Source organism: Nesoenas mayeri (genome assembly GCF_963082525.1).
Source record: "Nesoenas mayeri genome assembly, contig: SCAFFOLD_97, whole genome shotgun sequence".
NCBI lineage: Eukaryota > Metazoa > Chordata > Aves > Columbiformes > Columbidae > Nesoenas > Nesoenas mayeri.
The window spans coordinates 178,374-192,481 of NW_027660023.1; the positions used below are offsets into that span (position 1 = coordinate 178,374).

The 14,108-nt window shown below is 63.5% G+C and overlaps 1 protein-coding gene and 1 long non-coding RNA gene across 2 annotated transcripts; one reads left to right on the forward strand and one right to left on the reverse strand.

The window, feature by feature from the left end:
• Positions 1-1,349: 1,349 nt before the first annotated feature.
• LOC308052401 lies at positions 1,350-9,045 on the reverse strand. Its single transcript, XR_013923560.1, has 5 exons — positions 8,944-9,045; positions 7,957-8,033; positions 4,056-4,259; positions 2,713-2,924; positions 1,350-1,425 (listed from the first exon to the last, which is right to left on the reverse strand). It is a non-coding gene; the product is annotated as an uncharacterized lncRNA (long non-coding RNA).
• A 1,132-nt stretch (positions 9,046-10,177) lies between these two features.
• NAA38 (N-alpha-acetyltransferase 38, NatC auxiliary subunit) lies at positions 10,178-14,001 on the forward strand. Its single transcript, XM_080364481.1, has 3 exons — positions 10,178-10,216; positions 11,980-12,145; positions 13,465-14,001. Exons 1-3 carry the CDS (start codon positions 10,184-10,186, stop codon positions 13,575-13,577), a joined length of 312 nt encoding a protein of 103 aa, XP_080220607.1. The 5' UTR covers positions 10,178-10,183; the 3' UTR covers positions 13,578-14,001.
• The last annotated feature ends 107 nt before the right edge of the window (positions 14,002-14,108 follow it).

A 14,108-nucleotide genomic window follows, 5' to 3' on the forward strand; every position in this document is an offset into this window, starting at 1 on the left:
CTGCAAACCCCCAAAATGAGGGAAAACATCCCGATTTTGGGGCAGGAATGACCCTCCCACCACAACCCCAGGCCCAAAAAACCCCTAAATCCCCCCAAATTGTTTCAAATTCCCCCAAATTGTCTTAAATCCCCCCCAAACCCCCCAAATTATCTCAAATACCCCAAACCCCCCCAAAATGTCCCTGACGGCTGTTTCGGGGTGCAGGTGTTGCCGGAGTCTGTGTGTCCCAGTGCAGACAGACAGGGGGACACCTGTGGAGCGAGGTGTCACCCGCACACTGTGTCACCCCCTGTAGCCCATGTCACCCGTTCCCTGTGTCACCCATACCCCGTGTCACCCCCTGTACCCCATTGTCACCCGCACCCCATGTCACCCACACCTTGTGCTACCTGCATCCCGTGTCACCTCAGGTTCCCCATGTCACCCCCATACCCTGTCACCCCCCATAACCCGTGTCACCCGCACACCATGTCACCCCTTGTACCCCCTGTTACCCCCCATAACCCGTGTCACCCACACCCCATGTCACACCCCATAACCTGTGTCACTCATTCCCCTTGTCACCCATACCCAGTGTCACCCCCTGTACCCCATGTCACCCGTACCCCATGTCACCTGCTCCATGTCACCCCCTGTACCCCATGTCACCCGTACCCCATGTCACCTGCTCCATGTCACCCCCCATACCCCATGTCACCCGTACCCCATGTCACCTGCTCCGTGTCACCCCCCCGTACCCCGTGTCACCCGTACCCCATGTCACCTGCTCCGTGTCACCCCCCCATACCCCGTGTCACCCGTACCCCAATGTCACCTGCCCCATGTCACCCCCATACCCCTTGTCACCCATTCCCCATGTCACCCCCATACCCCTTGTCACCCCCATAACCCCTTGTCACCCATTCCCCATGTCACCCCCTCCCTGTGTCACCCCCTGTTCCCCATGTCACCCCCAGCTCATCTCACACCCGCTCATGCCCTCAAGGTGCCGGTGACGCCGGTGACACCGGTGACAACCATGACACCCGCCGGCCCCTCCTCTCGGGGACACCCGCACGCGCGGGGACACCCGGGGTGTCAGGTCAGTGTGACGGGGACACGGGGACACCGTCTGTCTGTCCCACGTGACAGCGTAGCCGTGCCAGGGGACAAACAGCCGCACGCTGTCACCCGCCGGAAACACCCCCCGCGTCACCCGTGGGATCACCGAGGACCATGGGGGGGACGCAGGGTGACAACCCCCCTGTCACCTCCCCAGGGACCCAACACCCCAAAGAGGGTCCCCAAGTGTCCCCGTTTGTCACCCCCACCCCCCCCAGGCTCCGCTGAGGCTGTTTTTGGCAAAACCGGGTTTATTTCTGCTCCAAAAGTGACGGTTTGTACCCCAAAATTTGGGGGGACCCCCCGGTGTCACCGGCGTGGCTGCAAAGGGGGAGACGGGGGTGGCTTTGGGGGTGCAGGTTAGGGGGTGCAGGTTAGAGGGTGCTGGGAGGTGAAGGGTTTGGGGTGCTGGATTTGGGGGTGCAGGGAGGTCCATGTTTGGGGTTCAAGGTTTGGGGGTGCTGGATTTGAGGTGAAGGTTTTGGAGGTGCAGGTTTGGGGGTGCAGGTTTGGGGATGGGGGGTGCAGGGTTTGGGGGGTACAGTTTTGGGGTGCAGGTTTGGGGGTGCAGGTTTGGGGATGGGGGTGCAGGGTTTGGGGGTGCTGGATTTGAGGTGAATGTTTTGGGGTGCAGGAGTTCAGGGTGCAGGGTTTGGGGGTGCTGGGGGAGCACAGGTTTGGGGGTGCAGGGTTTGGGGGGTTGGGAGGACAGATTTGGGGGTGCTGGGGTGTGCAGATTGGGGGTGCAGGTTTGGGGTGCTGAGGGGGCACAGGTTTGGGGGTGCAGGTTTAGGGGTGCTGCGGGGTGCAGGGTTTTGGGGGTGCTGGGGGGTGCAGTTTTGGGGGTGCTGGGGGGTGCAGGTTTGGGGTGCTGGGGGGGTGCAGTATTTGGGGGGGCAGGTTTGGGGTTGCTGGGGGTGCAGGGTTTTGGGGGTGCTGGGAGGTGCAGGATTTGGGGGTGCAGGTTTGGGGGTCCTGGGGGGTGCAGGTTTGGGGTGCTGAGGGGGCACAGGTTTTGGGGTGCAGTATTTGAGGGTGCAGGGTTTTGGGGGTGCTGGGGGGTGCAGGGTTTGGGGGTGCAGGTTTGGGGGTGCTGGGGGGTGCAGGGCTTGGGGGTGCAGGTTTGGGGTGCTTGGGGGGTGCAGTATTTGGGGGGTGCAGGTTTGGGGTTCTGGGGGGGTGCAGTATTTGGGGGGGGCAGGTTTGGGGGTATTGGGGGGTACAGGGTTTGGGGGGTGCAGTATTTGGAGGTGCTGAGGGGGCACAGGTTTGGGGGTGCAGGTTTGGGGTGCTGGGGGGGTGCAGGGTTTGGGGTTCAGTATTTGGGGGTGCAGGGTTTTGGGGGTGCAGGTTTGGAGTGTTGGAGGGGTGCAGGTTTGGGGTGCTGGGGGGGTGCAGGGTTTGGGGTTCAGTATTTGGGGGTGCAGGGTTTTGGGGGTGCAGGGTTTTGGGGTGTTGGAGGGGGCACAGGTTTTGGGGTGCAGGTTTGGGGGTGCTGGGGGGGTGCAGGTTTAGGGGTGCAGGTTTGGGGTTCAGTATTTGGGGGTGCAGGGTTTTGGGGGTGCAGGGTTTTGGGGGTGCAGGGGGGTGCAGTTTTGGGGTCCCTACCCTACACCTCGACGAAGTCATCGGCGAAGTACAGCAGGATGGTGGGGGGGGAATCGTCACCGTCACCATCGTCACCATTGTCACCATCGGGGGGCGGGGGGGGCAGGTGTGGGGACACGGGGACCCCCCCGCAGCGCCACGCGTACCCCAAAACGTGGGCGTATCCAGGGCAGCGCCCCCTGCAGGAGCCCCCCCGCCTGCTCCCCACACACCTGCGGGGGGGCAGGACCCCCAAATGGGATGAGAGACCCCCCCAAAAATGAGGGGTCACCTCAGGGGACATGGGACCCTCACAAGGGACATGGGACACCCCCAAATGGGACAAGAGACCCCCCCCCCAAAATGAGGGGTCACCCCCAGGGGACATGGGACACCCCAAATGGGACAACAGACCCCCCCAAATGAGGGGTCACCCCAAAGGGACATGGAACACCCCCCAAGGGACATGGGACACCCCAAAATGGGATGAGAGACCCCCCCCAAATGAGGGGTCACCCCAGGGGACATGGGACACCCCAAAATGGGACATGGGACCCCCCAAAATGAGGGGTCACCCCAGGGGACATGGGACACCCCAAAATGGGACATGGGACCCCCCAAAATGAGGGGTCACCACCCCCAAAGGGACATGGGACACCCCCAAATGGGACAAGAGACCCCCCAAAATGAGGGGTCACCCCAGGGGACATGGGACACCCCCAAATGGGACAACAGATCCCCAAAATGAGGGGTCACCCCAAAGGGACATGGGACACCCCCAAATGGGACAAGAGACCCCCAAAATGAGGGGTCACCCCAAGGGGACATGGGACACCCCCAAATGGGACAAGAGACCCCCCAAAATGAGGGGTCACCCCAAAGGGACATGGGACACCCCCAAATGGGACAAGAGACCCCCCCCCAAAATGAGGGGTCACCCCCAGGGGACATGGGACCCCCCCAGGGGACATGGGACACCCCAAAATGGGACAACAGACCCCCCCCAAAATGAGGGGTCACCCCAAAGGGACATGGGACCCCCTCAAGGGACATGGGACACCCCAAAATGGGACATGGGACCCCCCAAATCAGGGGTCACCCCAGGGGACATGGGACCCACCCCAGGGGACATGGGACACCCCCAAATGGGACAAGAGCCCCCCCAAAATGAGAGGTCACCCCAAGGGGACATGGGACCCCCCCAAATGGGACAAGGGTACCCCAAGGGTCTCCTTGTCACCCCCCCTCAACCAGGGGACAGATTGGGGGTCCCCAATGTCCCCCCCATCCCTTCTATGTCACCCATGTCCCAATGTCCCCCTGTCCGCCTGTCTGTCCCCCTGTCCGCCTGTCTGTCCCGTCACCTCTATGACGATGTTGTCCCCCGTCAGGTTGTTCCTCAGCCGCAGGTGTCGGGGTGACCCCGTCACTGTCCCCACACACAACCGGGGGTCCCCCCACCACGGGGGGTCCCGGGGGGGCGCCCAGTCCGAGCGGGGTTCCGGGGGGGGGCCCCCCGGGGGGACACCCCGAACCAGCCCCGACTGCGGCTCCACGCGCTGCAGAGGCTGCGGGGACACCCCGAAATTGGGGACACCCAAAACGGGACACCCACCCTTGTCACACCCAAAATGGGACACCCCGAAATAGGGGACACCCCGAAATTGGGGACACCCCAAAACGGGACCCCCCCCTTGTCACACCCAAAATGGGGACACCCCGAAATTGGGGACACCCACCCTTGTCACACCCAAAATGGGACACCCCGAAATAGGGGACACCCCGAAATGGGGACACCCCAAAACGGGACCCTCCCCCCTTGTCACACCCAAAATGGGGACACCCCGAAATTGGGGACACCCCAAAATGGGACACCCACCCTTGTCACACCCAAAATGGGACACCCCGAAATTGGGGACACCCCGAAATGGGACACCCACCCTTGTCACACCCAAAATGGGACACCCCGAAATAGGGGACACCCCGAAATGGGGACACCCCAAAACGGGACCCCCTCCCCTTGTCACACCCAAAATGGGGACACCCCGAAATTGGGGACACCCACCCTTGTCACACCCAAAATGGGACACCCCGAAATAGGGGACACCCCGAAATGGGGACACCCCAAAACGGGACCCTCCCCCCTTGTCACACCCAAAATGGGGACACCCCGAAATTGGGGACACCCCAAAATGGGACACCCACCCTTGTCACACCCAAAATGGGACACCCCGAAATTGGGGACACCCCGAAATGGGACACCCACCCTTGTCACACCCAAAATGGGACACCCCGAAATAGGGGACACCCCGAAATGGGGACACCCCGAAATGGGACCCCCTCCCCTTGTCACACCCAAAATGGGGACACCCCGAAATTGGGGACACCCCGAAATTGGGACACCCCGAAACGGGACACCCACCCTTGTCACACCCAAAATGGGGACACCCCGAAATAGGGGACACCCCGAAATGGGGACACCCCAAAACGGGACCCCCCCCCCCTTGTCACACTCAAAATGGGGACACCCCGAAATTGGGACACCCACCCTTGTCACACCCAAAATGGGACACCCCGAAATTGGGGACACCCCGAAATTGGGGACACCCCGAAACGGGACCCCCCTCCCCTTGTCATACCCAAAATGGGGACACCCTGAAATAGGGGACACCCCGAAATTGGGGACACCCCGAAACGGGACACCCACTCTTGTCACACCCAAAATGGGACACCCCGAAATTGGGGACACCCCGAAATTGGGGACACCCCAAAATGGGACACCCACCCTTGTCACACCCAAAATGGGACACCCCGAAATAGGGGACACGCCGAAATTGGGGACACCCCAAAACAGGACCCCCCCCCCTTGTCACACCCAAAATGGGGACACCCCGAAATTGGGGACACCCCGAAACGGGACACCCACCCTTGTCACACCCAAAATGGGACACCCCGAAATTGGGGACACCCCGAAATTGGGGACACCCCGAAACGGGACCCCCCCCCTTGTCATACCCAAAATGGGGACACCCCGGAATTGGGGACACCCACCCTTGTCACACCCAAAATGGGACACCCCGAAATAGGGGACACCCCGAAATGGGGACACCCCAAAACGGGACCCTCCCCCCTTGTCACACCCAAAATGGGGACACCCCGAAATTGGGGACACCCCAAAATGGGACACCCACCCTTGTCACACCCAAAATGGGACACCCCGAAATTGGGGACACCCCGAAATGGGACACCCACCCTTGTCACACCCAAAATGGGACACCCCGAAATAGGGGACACCCCGAAATGGGGACACCCCAAAACGGGACCCCCTCCCCTTGTCACACCCAAAATGGGGACACCCCGAAATTGGGGACACCCCGAAATTGGGGACACCCCGAAACGGGACACCCACCCTTGTCACACCCAAAATGGGGACACCCCGAAATAGGGGACACCCCGAAATGGGGACACCCCAAAACGGGACCCCCCCCCCCTTGTCACACTCAAAATGGGGACACCCCGAAATTGGGGACACCCACCCTTGTCACACCCAAAATGGGACACCCCGAAATTGGGGACACCCCGAAATTGGGGACACCCCGAAACGGGACCCCCCTCCCCTTGTCATACCCAAAATGGGGACACCCTGAAATAGGGGACACCCCGAAATTGGGGACACCCCGAAACGGGACACCCACTCTTGTCACACCCAAAATGGGACACCCCGAAATTGGGGACACCCCGAAATTGGGGACACCCCAAAATGGGACACCCACCCTTGTCACACCCAAAATGGGACACCCCGAAATAGGGGACACGCCGAAATTGGGGACACCCCAAAACAGGACCCCCCCCCCTTGTCACACCCAAAATGGGGACACCCCGAAATTGGGGACACCCCGAAACGGGACACCCACCCTTGTCACACCCAAAATGGGACACCCCGAAATTGGGGACACCCCGAAATTGGGGACACCCCGAAACGGGACCCCCCCCCTTGTCATACCCAAAATGGGGACACCCCGGAATTGGGGACACCCCGGAATTGGGGACACCCCGAAACGGGACACCCACTCTTGTCACACCCAAAATGGGACACCCCGAAATTGGGGACACCCCGAAATTGGGGACACCCCGAAACGGGACCCCCCCCTTGTCATACCCAAAATGGGGACACCCCGAAATAGGGGACACCCCGAAATTGGGGACACCCACCCTTGTCACACCCAAAATGGGACACCCCGAAATTGGGGACACCCCGAAATTGGGGACACCCCAAAACGGGACCCCCCCCCCCCTTGTCACACTCAAAATGGGGACACCCCGAAATTGGGGACACCCACCCTTGTCACACCCAAAATGGGACACCCCGAAATTGGGGACACCCCGAAATGGGGACACCCCGAAACGGGACTCCCCCCCCCCTTGTCACACCCAAAATGGGGACACCCCGAAATTGAGGACACCCCGAAATTGGGGACACCCCGAAACGGGACACCCACCCTTGTCACACCCAAAATGGGACAACCCGAAATTGGGGATACCCCAAAATGGGAACACCCCCTTTGTCAAACCCCTAATGGGGACACCCTGAAATGGGGACACCCTGAAATTGGGGACACCCCAAAATGGGAACACCCCCTTTGTCAAACCCCTAATGGGGACACCCTGAAATGGGGACACCCTGAAATTGGGGACACCCCAAAATGGGGACACCCTGAAATTGGGGACACCCTGAAATGGGGACACCCCGAAATTGGGGACACCCCCCTTGTCACACCCAAGATGGGACACCCCGAAATTGGGGACACCCTGAAATGGGAACACCCTCCTTGTCACACACCCAATGGGGACACCCCAAAATGGGACACCCCCCTTGTCACACACCCAATGGGGACACCCTGAAATGGGACACCCCAAAATTGGGGACACCCTGAAATGGGACACCCCAAAATGGGACACCTCAAAATGGGGAACACCCCAAAATGGGACACCCCCCTTGTCACACCCAAGATGGGACACCCCAAAATTGGGGACACCCTCCTTGTCACACACCCAATGGGGACACCCTGAAATGGGACACCCCGAAATTGGGATACCCCCCCCAAAATGGGGACACCCCCCTTGTCACACCCAAAATGGGGACACCTTGAAATGGGACACCCTGAAATTGGGACACCCCACAATGGGGACACCCCCCAATGGGGGACACCCCAAAATTGGGGACACCCCCACAATAGGGACACCCCCCCCGCCCCCCCAACTTACGTCTCCGGTCTGGGGGTCGAACCAGTGGCTGACGTCACTTCCGGCGGCATCCAGGAGGGGGCGGGGCTCAGGGTCCCCTGCGAGGGGGGAGGTGGGATGGGCGGGGCGTGGGGTGACCCCGCCCCCAATGGGGACCTGTGACCACCTCCCCCCCGGTCCCTATAGCCCCTCCGAGCCCCTATAGACCCCAATATCCCCCCCCAACCCCCCTTAGCCCCTCCCATACCCCTCTTAGCCACTATAGCCCCCCCATATGCTCCCCTTAGCCCCCCCAAACCCCCATAGCCCCCCAGACCCCATAGACCCCCCAATCCCCATAGACCCCCCAATTCCCATAGACCCCTCAAACCCCCATAACCCCCAATCCCCATAGACCCCTCAAACCCCTATAGCCCCCCGTTTACCCCTTATAGCCCCCCATATCCTCCCCCCAGCCCCTATAACCCCCCCATGCCCCCCCCAAACCCCCACAGCCCCCCTTAGCCACCCCCATAGCTCCCCTATAGCCCCCCGATATCCATCCCCCAAGCCGCCATAGCCCCCCCAAACCCTTATACACCCCCCCATACCCCCCGCAGACCCCATAGCCCCCTCATATCCTCCCCCCAGCCCCTATAACCCCCCCATACCCCCCCCAAAGCCCATAGGCCCCCCATAGCCACCCCCATAGCTCCCCTATAGCCCCACGATATCCATCCCCCAAGCCGCCATAGCCCCCCCAAACCCTTATACACCCCCCTCAGCGCCCCTCCCAAACCCCATAGCCCCCCCATATCCTCTCCGCATCCCCTATAGCCCCCCCATGCCCCCCCCAAACCCCACAGCCAGCCCCCCATAGCCACCCCATAGCTCCCCTATAGCCCCACGATATCCATCCCCCAAGCCGCCATAGCCCCCCTAAACCCTTATACACCCCCCTCAGCGCCCCCCCCAGACCCCATAGCCCCCCCATATCCTCCCTATAGCCCCCCAAACCCCGTTCCTCACCCGGTCGGAGCCGCAGGACGCGCCCCCGGGCGCTGACCCAGCGCAGCCGCGCCCGCGCCGCCACCTCCCGCCGCCGCAGCAACTGCGCCTGCGCGCCGCCCGTCGCCATGGACACCGCGTCCGTCTCCACGGCAACCGCGCCGGAAGCGCCAGTCCACCCCCCTCCCACTACGCCACGCCACCCGTCGCCACGGCAACAGCGAGCGTCGCCGTGGCAACCGCGCCGGAAGCGGCCCCTTCGCTACGCCACGCCGCCCGTCGCCATAGCAACGGCGCCGGAGGGAGGCGTACTCACTGCGCAGGCGCAGGCGGGAGGGGGCGGAGCCAAGAGCCCGAGAGGGAGCGGCAGGACCCGAAAAAGCCCAACAAGAGCCTATTGTTCCCCTTAGAACCGGAATCCTCATGATTATTACCAACATTTCTTGTTATTATTGGATCTGCGAGGCTTTTTTCACGCAAAAAGCAGCGAACAACAACAAAAAAGTGAAAGGGGTGGGTTGCGATCGCAAATATTTTTGTTCTAAAGGGAATAGAAGGCTCAATATGCACCGAGAGAACCGATAGAGCCCGATAAATCCCGAACAGGACCCAACAGAGTCCGATAAATCCCGAAGGAGCCCGAACAGAGTCCGATAAATCCCGAATGAACCCGAACAGGGATCGATAGAGTCCGATAAATCCCGAAGGAGCCCGAACAGGGATCGATAGAGTCCGATAAATCCCGAAGGAGCCCGAACAGGACCCGATAAATCCCGAATGAACCCGAACAGGACCCGACAGGGTCCGATAAATCCCGAAGGAGCCCGAACAGGGATCGATAGAGTCCGATAAATCCCGAAGGAGCCCGAACAGGGATCGATAGAGTCCGATAAATCCCGAATGAACCCGAACAGGGATCGATAGAGTCCGATAAATCCCGAAGGAGCCCGAACAGGGATCGACAGGGTCCGATAAATCCCGAAGGAGCCCGAACAGGACCCGAGAGTTTCCGATAAATCCCGAAGGAGCCCGAACAGGACCCGAGAGTTTCCGATAAATCCCGAAGGAACCCGAAGGAGCCCGAACCAGTGCCCGCCCCCGTCTCCATGGCGACGCCGCCTCATTCCCGCCCTTTCCGCGCCGCGGGGCACGCTGGGACATGTAGTCCATGTCAAGCCGGCGCCGCGGGGGCTGCTGGGAGTTGTGGTCCGTGCGCAGGCGCAGACGGCGCCGCGGGGGCTGCTGGGAAGGGGACGGCGCCATGGCGGAGCCGGGCGGCGGGCGGGGCCTGGCGGTGAGTGCGGGATTTGGGAGGTTTTGGGGGGTTTTGGGGGGTTTTGGGGTGTTTAGGGGGGCTGGGGGGGTGCAGAATGGGGGAGACTGTAGGGACTGAGGGGGATGTGGGAGGTGCTGGGGCGGGGGGGTCGCTATAGGCGCTATAGGAAACTATAGGGGGGACTGGGGAGGGTTGTGGAGGGGCTAAGGGGGTTCTATAGGGGTTATGGGGGCGCTATAGGGGCTGGGGGGGTATGGGGGGGTTTATAGGGGGTAAGGGGGCGCATAGGGGGCCATAGGAGTTATGGGGGGATATAGGGGATGGGGGGGCTAAGGGTGTTCTATAGGGATTATGGGGGTGCTATAGGGGCTGGAGGGGTATGGGGGGTCTGTAGGGGCTGAGGGGTATTGGGGGCGCTATAGGGGCTAAGGGGGGGGTATGGGGCTCTATAGGGGCTGGGGGGGTATGGGGGGTTTTATAGTGGGTAAGGGGGTGCATAGGGGGTTCTATAGGAGCTATGGGGGGATATAGGGGAGGGGGGGGGCTAAGGGTGTTCTATAGGGGTTATGGGGGGCTCTGTAGGGCTAAGAGGGGGATATGGGGCTCTATAGGGTCTGGGGGGTATTGGGGGCGCTATAGGGGCTAAGGGGGGGTCATGGCGTCTCTATAGGGTCTGGGGGGTATGGGGGGGTTTATAGGGGGTAAGGGGGGGGTATGGGGGCTCTATAGGGTCTGGGGGGTCCCACGGTTGACCCCCCACCCCGAGCTGTGACACCCACGGGTGACCCCCCCCCTCGAGCTGTGACATCCACGGGTGCCCCCCCTGAACTGTGACACCCACAGGTGACACCCACGGGTGACACCCACGGGTGAACCCCCCCCCCAAGCCGTGACACCCACGGGTGATCCCCCCCACGAGTGACCCCCCCCCCCCCCCAAGCTGTGACACCCACGGGTGATCCCCCCCACGAGTGACCCCCCCCCCCCCCCCCCCCGAGCTGTGACACCCACGGGTGATCCCCCCCACGAGTGACCCCCCCCCCTGGAGCTGTGACACCCACGGGTGTCCCTCCCCTCCACGGGTGACCCCCCCCCCCCCCGAGCTGTGACACCCACGGGTGATCCCCCCACGAGTGACCCCCCCCCCCCCCCCCAGCTGTGACACCCACGGGTGATCCCCCCCACGAGTGACCCCCCCCCCCCCCCGAGCTGTGACACCCACGGGTGATCCCCCCCACGAGTGACCCCCCCCCCCCCGAGCTGTGACACCCACGGGTGACCCCCCCACGGGTGCCCCCCTCCCCGAGCTGTGACACCCACGGGTGACCCCCCCACGGGTGCCCCCCCCCCCCCGGAGCTGTGACACCCACGGGTGTCCCTCCCCCCCACGGGTGACCCCCCCCCCCCCCGAGCTGTGACACCCACGGGTGACCCCCCCACGGGTGCCCCCCCCCCCCCCCCCCCCCCCCCCCGGAGCCGTGACACCCACGGGTGTCCCTCCCCCCCACGGGTGACCCCACCCCCCCACCCCGAGCAGTGACACCCATGGGTGACCCCCCCCGAGCTGTGACACCCACAGGTGATCCCTCTGAGCTGTGACACCCACGGGTGCCACCCCCCCCCCCCCCCTCCAAGCTGTGACACCCACGGGTGACACCCACGGGTGACCCCCCATCCCGAGCCGTGACACCCACAGGTGACCCATGGGTGACCCCCCCCCCGAGCCGTGACCCCCACGGGTGACCCCCACGGGTGACCCCCCACGGGTGCCCCCCCCGCAGGATCCCGGGGGGGCCGGGGGGGGGCCGTCGCCGCCTGGAGTCGCTGCTGAACCGCAGCCTGCGCATCCGCATGTCGGACGGACGACGCTGGTGGGCGCCTTCCTGTGCACCGACCGCGCCGCCAACGTCATCCTGGGCTCCGCGCAGGAGTTCCTCAAGGCCTCGGGTACGGGGGGGCGCGGGGGGGGGCGGGGGGGCCATATGGGGGTCATATGGGGTGAGGTGTTGGGGGGCGATGAGATATTGGGGGGTCGTTTGGGAGAACGAGCTATAGATGGACCATTGTGGTCAATGGAGCCCTGGGGTCAGCACAGGAGATCATGGGGGTCATGGAGGGTCAGAGGGGTCATGGGGGGGGCGGGGGGGTCGTGGGGGTCATGGAGGGATTATGGGGGGACCATATGGGGTGAGGTGTTGGGGGGCGATGAGATATTGGGGGGTCGTTTGGGGAAATGATGGGTGGATGGACCATTGTGGGCAATGGAGTCCTGGGCTCCGCGCAGGAGTTCCTCAAGGCCTCGGGTACGGGGGGGCGCGGGGGGGCCATAGGGGGGCCATATGGGGGTCGTATGGGATGAGGTGTTGGGGGGCCATGGGATGTTGGGGGGTCGTTTGGGGGAATGATGGGTGGATGGACCATTGTGGTCAATGGCATCCTGGGGTCAACATGGGAGATACTGGGGGTCATGGGGGGTTGGGGGGGTCATGGGGCGTCAGAGGGGTCATGGGGGTCGGGGAGTTATGGGGGGGCCATATGGGGGTCATATGGGGTGAGGTGTTGGGGGGCCATGGGATATTGGGGGGTCGTTTGGGGGAATGAGCTATAAGAATGGACCATTGTGGTCAATGGTGTCCTGGGGTCAGCACGGGAGATACTGGGGGTGTCAGGTATGGGGGGGTCATGGGAGGGATGTGGGGGTCGGGGGGGTTGTGAGGGGGTCATGGGGGGTGAGGTGTTGGGGGGCCATGGGATATTGGGGGGTCGTTTGGGGGAATGAGCTATAGATGGACCATTGTGGTCAATGGAGCCCTGGGGTCAGTACAGGAGATACTGGGGGTGTCAGGTATGGGGGGGTCATGGGGTCCTCCCAGGGGGGTCCATGTCCCCATGGGGGGGGTCCCTGACCCCCTGTGTCCCCCATGGGGGGTCCTGACCCCATGTGCCCCCCCTGGGGGTCTCCGTGTCCCCATGGGGGGTCCCTGACCCCATGTCCCCTTTTGGGGGTCTCCGTGTCCCCATGGGGGGGTCCCTGACCCCATGTCCCCTTTTGGGGGTCTCCGTGTCCCCTTTTGGGGGGCTCCATGTCTCCATGGGGGGGGTCCCTGACCCTGTGTCCCCTCCCAGGGGTCTCCATGTCCCCTCTGGGTGTCCCTGACCCCATGTCCCCCCTCTTGTGGGGGTCCATGTCCCCCCCATGGGAGTCTCGGTGTCCCCATGGGGGGTCCCTGACCCCGTGCCCCCCCGGGGGTCCCTGTGCCCCCCAGACGCGTTCCCGGGCAGCGAGCCGCGGGTGCTGGGCCTGGCCATGGTCCCCGGGCACCACATCGTGTCCATCGAGGTGGAGCGGGACAGCGCGGGGGGGCCCCCCTACTCCTGACCCCCCCACGGAGCCCCCACGGAGCCCCCACGGACCCCCCGGATGGACGCGACACCCTCATGGACCCCCATGGACCCCCCCAATGGACCCAACGCCCCCATGGACCCCCATGGACCCCCCGGATGGACCCGACACCCCCACGGACCCCCTGGATGGACCCGACACCCCCATGGACCCCCCCAATGGACCCAACGCCCCCATGGACCCCCATGGACCCCCCGGATGGACCCAACACCCCCATGGACCCCCAGATGGACGCGACACCCCCATGGACCCCCACATAGACCCCCCGGATGGACCCGACACCCCCACGGACCCCCTGGATGGACCCGACACCCCCATGGACCCCCATGGACCCCCCCCCAATGGACCCAACGCCCCCATGGACCCCCCAGATGGACCCGACACCCCCATGGACCCCCACATAGACCCCCCGGATGGACCCGACACCCCCATGGACCCGACACCCCCACGGACCCCCCATGGACCCCCCGATGGACGTGACACCCCCATGGACCCCCATGGACCCCC